This window comes from Lissotriton vulgaris, chromosome 2_1 (assembly GCF_964263255.1).
Source record: "Lissotriton vulgaris chromosome 2_1, aLisVul1.2, whole genome shotgun sequence".
Classification (NCBI taxonomy): domain Eukaryota; kingdom Metazoa; phylum Chordata; class Amphibia; order Caudata; family Salamandridae; genus Lissotriton; species Lissotriton vulgaris.
Genome location: NC_141687.1, coordinates 942707020 through 942726529, shown reverse-complemented (window position 1 = coordinate 942726529; position 19510 = coordinate 942707020). Strand labels below are relative to the sequence as shown.

Sequence of the window (19510 nt, the reverse complement as noted above, 5' to 3'; positions counted from 1 at the left end):
CTCCTCCGGACCAGGAAGGCCACCGATTAGACTCTTATCAGCAAAACATTCACCACCATGGCTGCCACAACGGTCAGAGGGGCCAATTCCCTGGCCATCCTTGGAAGATATGACCGCCAGATGTGGTCTGAAATCGCAGCCCTGATTGACCAGCTCCCGGATTCCGTCCGCACCGAGGCCGGAACGATAGTCCAAGAAGGAGAGAAAATCTCTTCTGAGATTATTGACTGCGCTGTTGACATCGCTTCGAGAGGGTTCAGACAGCTTGCTGGAGCTGCTGTTTTATGATGCCAGGGCTGGCTCAAATCTACTGCTTTTCGCCCTGAGGTGCAGGCGAGAATTCTTGACTTACCATACGATGGTGATTCCCTGTTTGGCAAGCATGTCGACGAGGCTCTGTAAGCCATTAAGAAGGACACAGATACTGCTTGTGTCTTAGGGAACCTTCAGTACAGGAAGCGGCCTTTTCAAGGAGCACGGGGCAGAGGCAGTTCTTCCTATTTTCGTGGCTCCTCCCAATATCACTCCTATGCCGACAACAAGCAAAGATACAGCAACCAATCCCAAAATCGTCAAACCGATTCTATCTGAAAAAGAATAATTACAGGGGGGAAAACACCTCCAAAAAGCAGTGACTTCCCCAGCAACAATTGTTCTCCAACTCTGAAGATTGGAGGTCGAATCTCCCACAACTTCTTAAATTGGTCTCATATCACCTCGGATCATTGGGTCCTAGACGTCATCTCGAAAAGACATGCTCCTGAGTTTACAAAATTTCCACCCACCCATCCACCTTCCGGTCCCCCAACCTCATTTAAAAGATCTGTTAGCTCAAGTCAAGATCATGATACAAAAAGGGGCTGTCGAAGTGGTTCCTCGAGCACAACAGGGCAGGGGATTTTATTCCCGCTTCTTTTTAATCAAGAAAGTCAGGAGAGTGGCGCCCCATTCTGGACTTACGAGCCCTCAACAAATTCATCAAATCACAAACTTTCCGAATGTTGATTCTACTGGAAATTTTACAATACTTCAACCCCGGACAGTTCCTCTCCACTATCGACCTCCAAGACGCATATTTTCATGTGCCAATACATCACAAACACAGGAAATATCTTCGCTTCACTGTCGGATCAAAGCACTTCCAATTCAAAGTACTGCCTTTCGGCCTTCGATCAGCGCCAAGAGTCTTCACAAAAATCATGGCTCCGGTCGCAGCTTTCCTTCGCCTACAAGGCATTCAATTTTACCCTTATCTGGACGATTGTCTAATAAAAGCACAGACACGTCAAACAGCAATACAGCATACTCAAACTTGCCTGTCACTTTTCCGCACCATGGGCCTTTCTGTCAATCAGGAAAAGTCTCATCTTCGCCCATCACAACAGAGAATCTTTCTAGGAGCCTTAGTCGATTCTCGTCTGGCACAGGTGTTTGTATCACAGGAGCGACAACTCCGTGTACGCAAGATGGTCGCTTTGCTAAAATCAAAAAAGTCTGTTTCTGTCCGGAACTTGAAATCTTTTCTGGGCATGGCCTCCTCTTGCATTCATCTGATTCTGCACTGCAGACACCACATGAGAGTCATACACGAGGAGGTGGACAAACAATGGAAACAAGTCTCGGGGTCGTTCAACGACAAACTCTACCTGACCCCCCGCATCCAAACAGCTTTGAAATGGTGGGCTCACCTTCCAAATATCGCCGCAGGTCGGCCCTTCCTACGCTTACCCTCACAACGGATGCTTCCTTGGAGGGTTGGGGGGGGCACACCTCAACGGTGTGTCAGTCAAGAGCAAATGGAATGCATCTCAACGCACATGGCATATCAACTGTCTAGAACTATTGGCCATCTTCCTTGCCCTGAAATCTTTCCGGATGCTGATACAAGGCCACTCGCTGCTGGTGCGGACAGACGGCACCACCAGCATGCACTACCTCAACAAGCAGGGAGGTAGGAGGTCTCTTCTGCTTTCCAAGCAGGCACAAGAAATCTGGAATTGGGTTATTCAACACCAAGTTCACCTGACAGCAGTTCACGTGCCGGGCGTCTCCAACACTCTTGCCGACTGTCTCAGTAGATCTCTGGCAGACAATCACGAGTGGGAACTCCACCAATCCACTCTGAGGTACATCTTTCACCAGTGGGGCCATTCACAGATGGATCTGTTTGCGACCCCAACCAACTGCAAATACCTACGCTTTGCAAGTCGGCATCCCCACAGAGAGTCGAGCGGGAATGTGTTTTCGATCAATTGGTCGAGCGAATTCGTCTACACTTTTCCCCCGCTCCCTCTCGTTCCGCGCCTGCTGCACAGGATGAAGCGTCAACCATGCCACGTCATACTGATTGCGCCCAGGTGGCCACGTCGCCCGTGGTTCTCGGACCTCCTCCTGTTGTCTCAGTGCGATCCGATACCTCTTCGCCCTCTGCCTCACCTGCTCACCATGAACAAAGGGCGGATTTGCCATCCGGATCCGGCATATCTCCAACTGCATGCTTGGAACCTGTACACAATGAGTTTGCAGGTCTGAATATCACTCCGAAGTGCAGGAAGGTGCTGGCTCATGCACGTCCTCCTTCCACCATCAAAACATATCAATTGAAATGGAAGCGTTTTTGTGTTTGGTGTCACAAGGAGGCCCTTGATCCAATGCACGCCAAGCCAGAGCAAATCCTGCCTTTTTTCTTATCTCTAGCAAAGTCAGGACTTTCTCATTCCACTCTTAAAGTCTTTCTGGCAGAGATTTCCCGCTTTCGGCATGATGGCACCACCTCTCTGTATTCCTCTTGGATCATTCGACAGTTTTTCAGAGGCCTTTTTCGAATCTATCCACCCACACGTCGTCCGCCACCTTCTTGGCGCCTGAATCTAGTTTTTTATCTCAGCTCCTCCTACCTCCTTTTGAGCCCATCCATTCAGGGGACTTAAAATTCCTCACGTGGAAGGTGGCTCTTCTACTCGCGCTAACATCATCAAGGCGAGTAAGTGACATCCAAGCATTCACAATACAACCTCCATTTCTTCAATTCTCTAAAGACACTGTTACTTTACGGACAAATCCGAAATTCATTCCCAAAGTTCCTTCGGATTTCCATCTCAATGAGGACGTCATTCTCAGAACTTTCTTCCCCAACCCTCAGTCTCCTGCTGAGCGTTCTCTCCATTCCTTGGATTTAAAACGTTGCCTGAAATTCGACATCCAGCGCACCGCTCCTTTTCGAAAATCAGACCAGCTCTTTGTAGCCTATGGCCAAGTTTGTAAAGGACAGGCAGTCACTAAACAATCTATTACTAGATGGATTTCTGCTGCCATTTCTTTCTGCCATTGCCGGGCCGGAAAGCCTCTCTCTGCTCCGGTGCGAGCACACTCGACAAGGGCTGTGGCATCAACCACCGCCCTCTTTGCTGGATGGCCTCTGCGCCAGATCTGCAGAGCTGCAACGTAGTCGTGCAGACACACGTTTACGAGGCACTACTGTCTGGAATCAGCGGACGCTGCAGATGCTGCTGTGGGCCAAGCTGTGTTACGAAATCTTTTTAACTAAGGTGAGCCTCTGTTGCTTCCCTCCTCCTGTCATAAAAGGTTTTTGCCATATGTCTAAATGTATGCTATATAAATAATTATAGTTGTACTTACATGGTTTTGAAATGCCTTTTATGACTCATATATTACTTTACTGCTTTCTACTCTTATTCAAGCATGTGAATCTATGAAAGACACCCCTAATACTGGAGAAGAACATTAGTTACTTGCCTGTAAACTGTGGTTCTCCAGTATTGGTGTCTTTCATAGATTCACATGCGACCCACCCTTCCTCCCCTCAGAGGCTCTCTTCTCCTCATGCACTCTTGGTCACTTTGGTGATACAAAAATCTGAGGGCTTGAGCTTCTGAGGAGAAGGTTCTAGAGGGTGCTGTTGCCTGATTGGCTGGAATGTGGACTATTATAATGACTATGATATGTTACTAAAGTGAATTCTCCCTTTAAGGCTTCTATGGGCCTTCTTTCAGTTCTATGGTACTTTTAACTTTACATTATATATATTTTATATGTATAATTATATATATATATATATATATATATATATATATATATATATATATATATTACTACTATTTTATGTACCGTGGGACTCCCACTTTGACGACGGGGAATATTAAAGCATGTGAATCTATGAAAGACACCAATACTGGAGAACCACAGTTTACAGGTAAGTAACTAATGTTCATATGCCAGGTTTGTATACAAGAGGGGAAAATCCAGACGCAAAGCGAACACCATGTGGAATGTTATTATGGATCAGAGGAATCAATTTCGAACATCTTGTTGTAACCGCTGCTCTTGCCTGAAGATTTGGAATTCCAGAGCAAATTCTGGTGCCGAGCCTCAAAGCCTGCGACCAGCACTGACCTCTGTGATTCAGTTATAGGTCATTGAATCACAAATAGGGCTTTGAACATGGGAAAAAGCCTTTTTGCATTTCCGAACTGGTCGATTCTGCGAATCGCCCGTTTGTGAACACAAAAACGCTTTGTATATGTGGCGCTAAATGTGTATCCTTATTAACAGAGGGTTCAAAGATTGGGTGAGTTTGAAGTTTGAGCTGCCCTCTACGCGTTGGAGCAAATCTAGTGTGAATTCTTGTAAAATGCTTTTCTGGCATATATATACCGAAAGGGCAGCGGGTGGAGTGGTGGGAGAGTGGGGAGCAGGAGTGGGAGGAGCCTTGTGCATCTCAACTATGGCTGTCTTTTGCTACCAGACCAATAAATGGATGTGGGCAAAACCCTTGCATGCATTATGGCCATAACACTCTTGTTATACCACTGCTATTAACACAGCAGTGCTCTAAAGCCAACACACCTCACACGAGGGTGACCTCTCCCTCCAGTTCTCTAAGGACCCAGTTTCCTGTCCTGGACTTTGGTCTTATAGCTTAATGCATTTTGGGAGTTATAGTATTTTTGTTTTCATTGAAGTAATTAGACTAACACACTTGAAATCAGTCATTTGTATGTGAAACATTTAGGACTAGAGAAAGTGTCCGTAAAGACCTGGAGTTAGGTGGTAAGATTATTTCACACACACTAAACACACCATAATTCACTAATGTACCTGGTTTATTAATGTCCCTTTCCTAACAGTGTGCAGGTAGTGTGCCTATATTAATATGCATTCTTAATATCCAGTTTGTGTGAAACCGCTCGATAGTGGAACATCCATTAGGTGGCGCTAAGTGCACTATAAAAACAAGCAGATTAAAAATGAAGTGTCGGAATTTGAGTTTTAATCGTAGTCAGGGGCACTGGAAATATGCTGCAGAGAATCAGCAAATTGTGCAGAAGTGTTGACTAAATTATGCACCAAGCAAAAATGCACCACTTTTTTTTTATAGTATTACTTCATTATTTTATATAACTTTTACACATGATAATAATGTCTGGGGAAAGATTTCATCTCATTGGTACTAGTTTAGCTACTAAATTGAGAAATAAGCTACTGAAAGGTGACCTGTTAAACTTTGCAGAGGGCCTTCCACTGTGCACAAACATGTAGCCACATTTGTAGTAACTTTTGATCCGTTTGAGCTTGAAACATTTGTTTAATTAAAAACTTCAGATTATGCAGCAGATAACAGATAATGCGGTTAATACGACTCAACCATAATTATGCAAGGATAAAAGCGGTGGCAACATTATCAGATAATCCCAGCAGCACTGATCACAGAACACAGTTCTTTATTATAGTTTCATTACACAGGTGAATCAGAACCACCCTCGCCTCCCCCATACCCCCAGCTAGTACTATGCAACTATGGACTCGGGAACACTAACAGTTTTGTTGAGTCCAAGCATGCACTTATACTAATGCAACACTCCAAAACGCATAGAAAACAGGACTAAATCCCAGTCTGCCTAGTCACTGGAACCTGGGTATACCAAAATCTAGAAAAATGCAGTACCTCTTAAAGGCGACTTTTTAGGCCTGTAATTACAAACACATTTTGCCCACTTTGGGGCTTTCCGGAGCTGAAAGTCACTAAAATGCAGATGGATAAATAGATAGATAGATAGATAGTTAGATAGATAGATAGATAGACAGATAGATAGCTAAAAACAGATTAGCAATCAATCCCGGAGACGGAAAGATGTTTGTTTGCAGTCTGAGACATTATAGCTTTTTTGTTAGGTCTCGTCCTATTCCATTCCACAAGGAATGAATAGGACGAGACTATTGGGGCTAAACTAAGAGCTAAACTAAGCTCTGAAAAATGCAGATTTCCAGAAGTGCATGTGGTCTCGTGAATGCGCTTCTATCCGACTGCCTCGCATCACCACATGAAAGCCATGCTTGTTCACACTTCTTTCACGGCCGCGAGGCCGTGCGTGCTTCAAAGGGTTCCACTCACTTCTCCTCCCCCTCGCCGAGAGCTTCACATTTCAAAGAGCTCTCCCCTGCCTCCTCTCCCCCGCCCCACTCTGACTTCACATTCTTTCTTCCTCTTTTGTTTTCTTTCTGTAACGTCCTGGCTCTGTTCTTCTTAGTCTGTCTTTCTTTTGCTTTCTCTCTTTTATGCCTCTCTGCCTCCCTTTTATTTCCTCATCTTTCTCTAGCCATCTGTCACTCTGATGCCCTCTCCCTGTCTCTCCATCTGTCTTTCTCTGCCACTTCCTGTCTGTCTTCTTTCTCCCTCTCTCTGTATCTTTGTGTATCATTGTGTCTGACTTTCTCTCTTCTCCCTATCTTTCACTTTTGTCCTGCTCTGCCTGTCTTTCATGATCTCTCTCTGTCCATATCTGGAATTCCTAATTTATGTCCCTGATTTTAGTTCTTTCGACATCTCCCTCTCCCGCCACCCCGCCCTGCTGTTTATTTCTCTCTCTTCCAGGCACCGAGCTATGGGTGTTCTTAATGTCACGGACAAGCTACAAATGTTTGGTGCTAAGTGTTATTTTTGTGGTGCACGTGTAGTGAAAAACGTCTGACATGAGCTGATGTGAACGACATGGGCAGTAACACTGCAGAGCTTTCAGTGCTTACTTTTTGTGTTACATTTTGAAACTGGAAAGCTTTGGTTGTGAACATTCACCCGTTTTTTGAAATAAAATCATTTTTGATTTTTGTGTCACAAGCTTCTCAAGTACTCTGCTGGCTCTGAAGGGACACAAGTGTTTTTATGGGTACTTCTTTCCCCACACCCGCATGGATAGTAGTCATTCTGTTGGCAAAAGTGTTTGGCACAGAAGCTTGGAAACACTTCTGTAGTCAAATGGGTTTAGCAGGTGGTATTAGTTTCACATTCTGATGGAAGGCCAACTTCGAAAGTAGGTACTTGCGTTAGTCCCACCTCATCAAAGTTATGTGACCTCATCAAAGTTATGTGTTTAAGGACACTTGTGTGTTCTTCCTTTCCCCATAATTCCCTTGTTTCCCTTGTTTTTCTGCCCTTCTGCCCTCTGTTAGACCCGTTTTTTGTGCCCTTCTGCCCCTGTTAGACTCGTTTTTTGTGTCCTTCTGCCCCTGTTAGACTCGTTTTTGGTGCTCTGTGCCTTTCTGCCCCTCATAGACTCGTTTTTTATGCCTTTCTGCTCCTATTTGACTCGTTTTTTCCCTTGTTTCCCTTGTTTTTCTGCCCTCTGTTAGACCCTTTTTTGTGCCCATCTGCCCCTGTTAGACTCACTTTTGTTAGACTCGCTTTTGTGCCCTTCTGCCCTCTGTTACTCGTTTTTTCCCCTTGCAACTCCAGCATCCCTCAGCGCAACCCCTGCATCCCTCAGCGCAACCCCTGCATCCCTCAGCGCAACCCCTGCATCACTCAGCGCAACCCCTGCATCACTCAGTGCAACCCCTGCATCACTCAGTGCAACCCCTGCATCACTCAGCGCAACCCCTGCATCACTCAGCGCAACCCCTGCATCACTCTGCGCAACCCCTGCATCACTCTGCGCAACCCCTGCATCACTCTGCGCAACCCCTGCATCATTAGCGCAACCCCAGCATCATTCAGTGCAACTCCAGCCATCACTCAGCGCCATCCCCTCATCAATCTCTGCAACCATTCAACAACAACTGGTTCAAATATGTTCTCTCAATATTTCAAGCTTTATTACAAATGTCACAAAAAGATGTTAATATTTCACTTCTGTTCTTGGATTTTCATCACAATAAAATACACTGAACATAATCTTCACAAAAGTTATTTACAAAAGTTTAAGCTACTGCCATTATAAATTAGAATCACTTTTATTTAAATATTAATTATTTTAAAAAATCCATTGTTATTTGTAATATCAATACATCTAAGTCACGTAAATACAAAACATGTTGCATTACAAATGCTATAGGTGTCACATTTGCGAAAGTTATAACTATTGGCATTGTAAATGACAAAGCTATTAATTTAGCTATTTTCAAAACCAACACATAAATAAAAACATTGTCATTTACAAGACCAATAGCTCAAACTTTCATAATGCGAGACCTATTGCATTGCAAATGCTTGTTTTATTCATTACCTCTCTAACAAATGAAACTGTAGTCTGCAGTTGGGAGGTTTTCAGACAGAGTGGTGCCTTTAAAAAAAGCCAGTTGAGCTGAGGGAGAGTCTGTGACATGTTAGACGTATATATCTTAACAATCGCTGGTAAGGAGGGACCTCTGCTATGTACCATGGAACCAGCATGCACAATATCATGGAAGAGACTAATCGCATTTCAGAATAGAAAGGGACCTGGCCAATCATTGACGAAAACCTGGTAAGGAAATTGCATAACGTAACTTGTTACTAATATTGTTTTCTCATTCCAGGAGGGACATGCTGAGCATTAAGGAAGAACTAAAGGAAGAGAAAGCTAAAAGAATTGCGCTGCAGGTAAAAACTTTTCTTCAGCTGTTGTAATTTGAAAGGCTTGACTTCCTTGTTGTGCACACATCCATACAACGGGCGCTTGCTCTATTCACAAGGACACTGACACCACTGCCACCATCTTAAACTCACTATCACATCACTTCATGCTTTGCTGTGACGCATGCACCCGTACATTGTAATTATATTGTAACTGCATTTATATAGTGCTTTCTACCCCTCACGAGGCGTCAGGCCACTTTTTCGGACAGTAGCACGCTACTTCGGAACCCATAAAGGATTAGTGTTGAATTAGTATAGTGCAATATGGAAGTAATTTGAGTGGTGGATATTAGTCAGTTATTTGGATCAGAAGGATAGCGGAAGGATAGAAGAGTGAAAAAGGTTTGCATTTATATAGCGCTTGTTACCACTGAAGCGCCTTTTTGGCAAGTAGTACGCTACTCCGGACCCCTTAAAGGATTAGTGGTGAATTAGTATGGTGAAATCTGAAAGTAATTTGAGTGGTGGATATTAGTCAGTTATTTGGATTGAGAAGGATAGCGGAGGGATAGAAGAGGGAAAAAGGTTTGCATTTATATAGAGCTAGTTAATTCTGATGGGGCATTGAAGCACTTTTTTGGCGAGTAGCACGCTACTCTGGAACCCATGAAGGATTAGTGTTGAATTAGTATAGTGAAATATGAAAGTAATTTGAGTGGTGGATATAAAATAACTAACTATTATGACATTCTACAACACTTGCACACATCTTGCTTGTGGAAACAGAAGACGTGCAAACAATTTGGTACAGCCCTCTGTTCGCACCCAAACTCCACGGTCAGATGTACTAAAGACTGTGTGGGTGCTCTTCAATTTTGCTCTGAGACAACAGACCTTTGTAATGGTAAGTAAATTAACACAATTATTTGAACCCATATCAATATATCCCCAATACCAACAACGTAGCATGGGCCACTTCTTTCTCGATCGCACCCCCTAGTGAATTCACAGCATGGCACTATGCCACAGACTCGTTAGCAAGATTCTTTTGACCCACCCCCCCAGGTCCGAGATTGAACGCTGCACGTATTCGTCATATCTGAAGCAAACAGTGACATGCCCAATCGCCTTTTGTGCCTTACTGTCCACATAAGTGCCCTGAAAACCCCTCATGCATAGCGGCTCTGCCCTCCCACGAAGATCGCACACTAACATTTGTAAGGTGCCCGGCATTCATTCCCTTGTCCCCTTCTCTGTCACTATTTCCACCCCACTATAGCCAGGTTCACAAGCCACCTCGTCTTTTAGCATTAAACACATCAACTCTGTCCACTTTTTCTGTATAAATGCCTCCATGTTTACTGCCCTACCTCTTATTTGGTGAGTTCCCTGGCATGTCAGGTGGCAGTTATCGCCTAATCCCAACTAGACATCACCCCGCCTACCCAAAGAAAGTGTCACAAACCGTGCTGTAGAGACCCCACCCGAAGTTTTTAAGACTATGCTCTTATAGTTCCTCAGCCTCCTCGGAGGCCAACAACATGTACTGCAGCTCTACCGAATCAAACACGGCCACACTCACTTGTGTGTCTGCCGCCATCTTCCACACTCACTTGCGTGTCTGCCGCCATCTTCCACCTGGTCGACCCCATAATACCGATGTAATTGACACGGAAGGCTAGAGACGAAAATGACCTAAAGGAGGACACAACAGCTTAACTTTGATCTAAAGTAGGCTGTGCCCAACGTTTTTCAAGGAGAGCCCAGATGGATGGGGAAAGGCTCTGAAACTGGGTACAAGAGCAGGGTCATCAAGACAACCGTATGCGGATACGCTGACTGATTGACTCTATTAATGCGGGGATTGCCACCTCCGAGCATACTGTTTGGGCCAGCAGAATGGCCAGCTTGAACCTCTAGACCGCCATTTCCCATTGGAACAGAATTCAGTGGTGTAACGCAAAATGATGGGGTCTCCCTGCAAAATGAAGAAGGGTCCTTAGCCTCACAAATATACATTAGACTTGGGCAGAATGGGGGACCCACTGAAGGACTTGCGGGCTTCTGCAGGTTTGGTACCCCCTCGCCCCCCACACCGGAGTGGCTGCAGGTGCTTGTGTTAACGCTCCTGGACCTGATGCTCCATCCAGCCAGGAAGTCCCTCCGTTACAGGACATATACTCGACCTCTTCTGATTCATGCATAATTTGGGTTCCATAAGTTAAGCCCATCTGTTAGCGCTCTAAACCCCTCCTTGCTTGAAACTCCACAGTATCTCTACAACAACAGAACCTCTCTAGCTACCACCACCAGCACTGCAAACCAAAGCAAGCCACATGCAGCTCCATAAACAGAGCCATCTCACAGATTGGAAGCAAACCCTTTACCGGGAGACTATTCTTCCACCCCTAGGTGCAGGGAGGGGGTTAGCATTGGGGAAAATCGCAAAAAGCATTTCTGGATCTGCAGCAATATCGTCCTGCAGTAAAAAAAAATACCTAAAGGAGTGGGGTGGTTAAGGGATGGCATGGTAGTACCAGCTCTGTCGGCATCTGGGGCACACTACAAACCTGCAGCATAAAATTATCTGTACCTTAAAACCCTCTTACAGAATCGGCCTATGCATTAATTGATAGGTTTTGTAATTAGTGTCTAGAGTCTGTCTGGGTCAGGAGTGAAGCAGATGAACACGTAGGTACCGCAGTATGGTATGTTGGGAAGCCTTCAGTACCTCAGCAGCAGAAACTTTCTTACCGGCTGAATCAGTAAAAGTGTTTCCACGCCCCCCCTTTGGAGAATGAAACTCATTCACAATCCTCCCCCAAAAAACAAAACGTATTTTACCTACCGTGGTATTCTGTTGCGGTGTGGTGAAATCTTCATTATCGATGTTGCCTCTATTATATTGTAATGTTCTCCACTCATTGGGTGGTGTACCCGTCCTCGCCAATAACAACGTTCTTTGGCTTGCCTTTGCGCTCTTGTTTGTGACGCAGTACTTATAGTTGAATGCCTTATGTCAGCTGTGTGAGCTCTGGTATGCATTAAGCAGCAGAGCGGTAGGTGTCTCGCCTGATAGGAAACTAGTAGGAACCATATAGGATTAGGGTTCCCGGTTTTATGGTATTTATTTTTTGGCCATTTCCGTCTGTATTTATCCATATTTATGTTTTTGCCCATTTTATCTGTATTTATCCATATTTATTTTGTGTTTTACCTATAAATGAAGTTGCACAACTGTACATTTCCATATCTCTTTAATTGATGTGCACTCATACTTTGATGCCTGTCATATTTTAGCTATGTAAGCTGCCAAATATTACACACCAATATATTCACTGGTAAATGCTAGCATTATACCATAAATGTATGTTGACATTTGCAGTTGTTTAAAGAAATTTCATCCTGTTTTTTAATTTCCCATGCTGTCCATCTGCTCAGCTGCTGGCCTATAATTCATGAAAGACTGCACGAAGAGTCACTTAAAAGAAGCACAATTTTCTGTACATATCCACTTTGTAAATGCGGACATTGTTTTCTGTCTATATTTATCTGTAAAAATCTGTAAAAACGGAAAACAAGGAGCCTTATAGAAAATTAAATTAATTGAAAAAAGGTCCAAATATAGAACGTTTAATCTGGAAGATGCAATGTTCTAAATTTAAAAATACTTGACTTTGCCTATGGAACTAATATATTAAATGCAAAGTTGATATTAGGTTGCTTTGATCTTCCTTATGTGAGCACACCATATGGTGAAATGTGATTTAAACAACCGAGCCAAATTCAGAAGTGGAGCACTTCAGACCACGGGCCTCATTACATTGTACTCCCCGGAGGCCCTTTGGTGTGAGAGGAGGTGCTGCAGATGCTGGCATGACCCCTTCGTTAATACAAATCAAGCTGGCTGTACATTGTGCTTGACGCAGTCTCAAAAGGTGAATCCCTCATTTGCATGGAGGAGCTGGCCCCCGTTCAAATGGGGAAATCCTATGCCCCCACCATATTACAGATACAGGCACAGAGGAAAAGAAGCCATCAGGAGGAACAGTAACTATGCACCACTAAGAGGTGGCACAGAGTCAGTGTGCACCCACCTTTATTATAACCCATGTATGGAGGTTAAAGAGGACCCATGGGCCCCCATACAATCCCCTGCAGGTGGATGCAGTTGCTACCTGCACCTGCCTTCAGGCGGGTCTTTGCCTCCCCCACTTTTAAAGTCAGGGCAGTTGCCACCTGCACAGTGAACAACAGAGTGGCTGCCTGGTCCTGCTAGAGAAACAGTTTGTTGTGATATTGTGCACTATCACATTTTGTGCCTGGTGCACAGCCTTAAGTATTCGCTGTGATGCAGAGGAAACAGTGCACTGTATCCATAACACAGCCCCAAGAGTTTCCCAAACTGGCTCCTCTATGTAGTGTATGCAGCTGAGTTCCAACTACATAGCGGTGGAGTTATTTACTAGTCTATTATTAAGAATGTGTGGTCCTCAGCACTACCAAAATACTCTGTGAACCTGCTGTGGGGCGGGGAAGTGGGCATCAAATGGTGCCCAATGCCACTTTCACTATCACTGGCATTTGATGAATTCCCAGACTAAGGACCTCAAATGAATCAACTTGTTACACAAGATTACATGGTTTCATTTCCTTTAGCAATGGCCCACAAGGGGATTTTTGAGTATTCTACCATTCTGGATAAAGGACAGATTAGAAAGCATTGTGACTGGCTCAGTGATGAACCGATGCTTAGTTGCTGCATCCCACAAACCATGGACACCCACGTGGTCACTGGCTTGTGCCATGGGGCAAATAGAGTGTGGACACATTGAAATCTATAAACTTGATCTATTACGGAAATCTCTTACTGCAAGATTTTCTACTACCGGTATAATACTGCCACTGCAGCTCCATGTTCTTGATGGTAACACAGATGCTTATCCTGCTAGTTCTTTTCTAAACGATGGCACTTACAACAAGCATTGGCAAAGCCAATGATTCTGGCTTACCTTTAATACACACAGTAGGTACAGGATGGCACCAGTATTCCATGCATGTGAAAGTGTGAAGCAGTAGCCAGCCCACCTGTGGTTCAATGAAACAATGTAAACTTCTGCGATATGCCATTACTTTGTATCTTGTAGTATGGGTGCTATTTGTGCTGCCAACAGTCTGTAGCCAGCCACTAGTTGGTACATTTCCAATATGGCGGACACGACAATTACATATAATTCCAGAGCAGTGCATTTGCTGGCAGTGTCCCGCATACTAAGAATTCTGGTTGCTGACACACTTTCATGGTGTAGATACGGAATTTCGAGTGTGGAATATCGAAAGCGATCACAGTATTGTGACCAAAATATTGACGTGACTGGTAATATGCATAGATTTTATGCCCCTATCGCCACGTCTGTGTACCTTGATTTTATATATGTGTGTATATATATATATATATATATATATATATATATATATATATAAATATATTTTTTTTTCCCCAAGGTACATAGAATTAAGAATAGTAAATTAGTACCTACCTATATGCACTTACTTCCTTGATATTTTGGTCACAACATTGTGCCCACTTGCTATTCTATACTCGATATTCGAAACTGCAACCTTTTCAGCATTCCAGTGAATATGCTCATACAATGAAATTGTTAGGGGGTTTTGTAAAGAACCCACGACTACATTAGTAGTTAGCATGTGCATTTCCAGGGATAGCGGCAAATCATGTCAGAAGGCGTGGCTAATTTCCCTTGAATTGCACAAGCCCAGAAGAACTGGTAAAAACAGCAAAGTAAATGTAAGTCTTACAAAGAAAGATGGGAGTTCTTAAATGTGTTTAGTCTGAAAGACAGTTCTCTCTCACCACAGGCCTGGGTTTGCCCCTGTATTGCCTTTCCATTTGAAAGGCTTGTAGGACTAATGCAGAATTAGTCCAATATCAGACAGAGACCAAGTCTGCTGCAGTCATACCAGCTTTTAACCCCTCCCCTGCGGGGCTAATTCCCCATCTGTGCTGGGGGAGGGTGGCGTGCGCAGCGCCGTGCCGCGGTGCTCATGACGAGCTCGGCTTGTCATGCAGCACGGTGGCGCTGTGCTCATGGCGAGCTGAGCTCGTCATGACCACGCCCGTTCCAATGGAACACCCAGCATAGCAGGGGAATTATCCCCGCGTGGGCGAGGCGCAACGGTCATGACGAGCTCAGCTGGTCATGAGCACAGTGCGACCGTGCCTCATGACAAGCTGAGCTCGTCATGAGCACGCAACGGGTTAAAAACCACCTACCTGTTAGGAAATTTTGCAGTGGCCTGTATGTCAGTATGGAGAGGAGGCAATGTTTGCATGGGCCTTGGATAGTATGTCTTGTATAGTAAATTATGTCGTAGGACTTTTTTCACAAAATTATTTGGCTTATCTCTTTCCATCCTCTGATCCTTTCTTTCCTTACTTTGCAGGTTGACGTGGAGAGAGTAAAGAAGGTCCTGCCCTTGTAGGGCCCACTGTGGTCCACTACAACATCACTGAAGCAATGTAGGCAAGTGTCCTCCAAGACTTGGATTGGACCTTACTTCTTGTTACTGTATGCGTTGACTGACATCCTGGATTTACAAGACCTTAGTCTGTGGGTATATCACAAATCCACAACCGGTGCACCGAGGTCCCACCAGTCTTTCTTATAGGAGTAGCCAATCTCTCCTTGACTTCAGAACAGTCCATGGGACTGGCAAATAAGGATTTTTAGATCCAGAACAATGTCGGGCGAAAACAAAAACACAGACTGATGTTATTCCATTCGGACGAAGAAAGCTTTTGTAGGATGTCTTTTAAGTGGAATCCACTTCTGTATTTTGACACGCTGGAGGACAGAACACGTGAATAACCTGAAACTATGAATTTACAGTGAAATATACCCTCAAGAGACATCAAACACGATGGAACATGTTTTGAGGAGTGACCAGCCTTCTAGATAACTGTTGATTCTGGAAACAGCACTTCCTACTCTTTCTAGCCTTGTGCCAGTGCTGAGAGAAGACACACATTTGGTTGTATTATCCTTATGTACAAAGCAATTGTTTATTTGTAATATCATAAAACACTGTATTATCCTGTATTTAATGCACTTAGCACTGTAGAAGAACACTCGATTTGTTAGGTCTGTGTGACACTGTGTCTCAAACACATGCTGCACACTGGAATATTGGAACCACGTCGGATATTTCAGCTTTTTCACATGTGTTTCCTGGGGAAGGATAGGTGGGAGACAGGATGGTATGTTTGGTTTTTACTAATAAGATAGGAATTGCCCTGATAGAGATAAAGTTGGTACAATTATAATATCCATTGGGTTCCATGATGGAGAGGATATTCAAGAGGGTGTAAGATTCAAAGTTATTATTTTTTTGTGGACTTTTATATAACGCGAACTTGACCTAAAGGTTACGTTACAGGGTTCTCTTGTAAAGGTGTTCCCACAAGTCTCATCTAGTCGCTGGCGGCTATTCTCCTCACACCAGTTAATCAGAGCAAATGCAAGATTCACAGCAATGCAATCCTGTGCTGTTTATATCCTGCACAAATAGAGTAAAGCATCCATTATTGAAAAAATGATGGGACGTTGTACTACAGAAATAGTATTCATCAAGGATCATGCTTTTCCGAGCACTTGAAGCCCGTGTAAGCTATACATGGCTAAAACCACCACAATCCAGTGCACAATGCTTGACACAGCGGGGTATGTTTACTAAGGATTGCACCAGCTCTCCCTTGGCACTCCATAATGTTGTGCTGCACTTTTTAAAAATCACAGTAAATGGTTGCTAAATGTGTGTTGTGTTACACCACGTGAATCTGTGCAACTTTAGTGAATATAGCTCAAAATGTCTATTCAATGGGTACTGGTCATAATTGGAAATACACCAATTGCCTCATTAGAGTTCCCCAATTAAATGGTATTTTTTGTAAACTGGGTAATGTTATGTAACGTCAACTGATTCTGTGATCCTCACAGCCCAGGACACTGTTTGTCTACTGCAGGAGGATATCACAACAGAGGTCGCCATTGGCAGTCCCGGAACCATTGCTGGCTGCGGGGAGATGGTCTGAGCGTGGTGACTACTGTTGGAGGGCCAGGATATGCAAGGCGAGGAAGCCTAGCAATGTCACACCTTTTCCTGGTGGTATCATAGAAGGGACAGATGGCTGGTAGTGGTTTTCAATTAGATGAAGAATAATTGATGGTTATGTTCAACTAACGCCCAATCACAAGTAAAGACTTGATCAGACCTGCCACCTTCCATTTTCTGCAGTTCCCAATTCGACTTACTAATTATCAACAGTGAAAATGCAACACTTTCAGAATTTCTTTTATTTACAGAGTTGAAGACCATTAATTAGTACCCACAGGCACACTGATTGGACCCCTCTGCAGATGTGCGTCCAGATGTCCGCACTGCCTTCAGCATTCATTGGAACATTTGTCCACCCACAACATTTGTCGAGGGATTAGGATCATTCAGAGCATTGGCATTTAGCATCAGCCAAAACTTGGTTGTAATAGTAGTGGGTTCCCAGCCGTCCATGTGAGCTTCATATGCACCCCAAGCATTGACCTGGGCTTCAGAAGAGCGTGTAAACCCGCAACGTGGCTTTAGCTCTACGCCAAAACATTCAAACTGGGAGAGACCAATACATATATAGCTGGATTTTTCTTTGTACGTCACTGAAAAATAGTTGCCCAGTATCCTATCTGTAATTGGTAAATCTCTACCCCACTACATATGTAAATGCATCTTCTACAGAAAAAAATAAGAGAAGATTATTTTGGGAGACAGATTTGGAGTCAGACTCTCAAACTATTTGCTAGCAGATGTGGTAATACGCCTTTTTGCTTTGCAAAGCCTCAACAACCTTAACCACTCCGTGTTGATTTTTCCTACCTTCCATTAAGTACATTGTACCTGTGGGATATACTCTGAATGTTCTTTTCCAAGAGCTATTTCCTCGGACCCAAAGATACTGAGTGGAAGTAGCACTGTGAAAATAAAGTAAAGCTATGAACTGCTCATTGCTTCTGTGCAGGTTTTGCTCTAACTAAGTAGAACAGCGCTGATCGCCACAGAAGAAGGAGCCATGAAAAGCAGAGCGGGAACAAATATTGTATGTGGGACTTAGCTCGAAATATATGTTTATGTAATAGATTATATAAAGTTTATTTACAAAGAGTCTTTTTGTTTCTCTTCTGACTGCAAGTGTGACAGTGAAGATCTACTACACACTAATGTTACTTTGAGAGTCTGAATTCACTGATGGGGCCTGGGGCGTAGCTAGAGCTTGTGGCGTCCGGGGCTACCCCTCAGATTGCCGCCCCTTGGGGGGAGGGGGTGAGGGGGGGGAGGGGGTACGCCACTTTTTTAGCACAACCCCAAAGCAAAATCCAGTTTGTTAAATCTCATAATGGGCTTAAATGCACTCATGACATACCTAATAAAAACAATGTGTGTGTAATTACACCCATTTGAGCAATGAGACACTCTAAAAGGACTAAAACTGGTGCAAATGTCTGCGGCGGTGGACTCACAATTGCAATAAAATTATGAAAACATCACACCTATGTTCTGGTTGACCTGACACTGCAGCAAAATGTCAATGATATGGTAATCAGGGAAAGACGAGAGTGACCACAATCTCTTATGTCTTATTATGTATGCATTATTTGGAAAGCAGCCACCGGACTCTTACCCATCTCGCATTACAAAGGACATTGTATTATCCAATAACATGCAATGCCTAAAGTTGTGCCACCTTGCACTACAAATGACACTTTATCCTACATCCTCCACGTTTTACAAGCAACCTTCGATAATTTAGATGGTATTCTAGCGGGGGGGGGATATAGAGAAAGTAACAAGCATCCATACACACTTTTTTTAGCACATTGCTTCATACTTTCTAGTGCTAAATGCTCGCTACATCTACTTAAAAGAAAGCACAAATCCTTAACTTGTGGCTCAATAAGGAGTGTAGGACGCACAGAAAACAGCTGACCCTAGCAATAAGATCTAAAGACCAGGGCCTAATAATTGCTGTGAGAAAGGTTTACAGGAAAGCACAGCGTAAAGCAAAAAGAGGCTAGGATTAGGAGAGTTGGCTGGACCTCGTAGGAACTTGGTCAAGCAAGCAATAGAGTACGATTGGTTACTTGGGGGTGCAAACCTATTAGATGTCAACTAACCAATCATATTACACCGCCTGCCTGGACTAATCACTTCAAATACCTGAATAATTACAAAACCCAGACCACCACACAGGAACCCCCTATTCTATTTTCACCTTTAGGGCAGACGGATGTGTTTGATCTAAGAGGCATTAGCACATCCAAAGATGCCATAGTATGCGGCAAAGTCCCGGGGCCTGATGGCATACAAGGGGATATATTCATTCAGGAAAAGAAAACTTGACCAAATACAAACATGTGCTGTCAAATGCATTAGAAAGAGAGGGCCCTGTTGAGCCGACACCGAGACTTGAACCTCCACTGCAAAGTCGGCAGCTGAGCTCTGACCATTATTTCAAATCCTCTCCTCACTCTCATTGTATTATTCTATTTTAGGTGGCACTAACATGAGAAATGGGCTAGAGGAAGCTTCCTC

The 19510-nt window shown here is 43.9% G+C and overlaps 1 protein-coding gene across 3 annotated transcripts in view; it reads left to right on the top strand.

The window, feature by feature from the left end:
• MNMIP1 (manchette microtubule inner protein 1) overlaps positions 1 to 18082 on the top strand; it is a 211602-nt gene extending 193520 nt beyond the window's left edge. For all 3 annotated transcript variants that reach the window (XM_086956470.1, XM_086956468.1, XM_086956469.1), the window contains 2 exons: positions 8812 to 8875; positions 15317 to 18082. In XM_086956470.1, coding sequence (XP_086812596.1) covers positions 8812 to 8875; positions 15317 to 15355 — 103 coding nt within the window. In that variant the 3' untranslated portion in view covers positions 15356 to 18082. The remainder of the gene's footprint in view (positions 1 to 8811; positions 8876 to 15316) is intronic.
• Positions 18083 to 19510: the final 1428 nt, after the last annotated feature.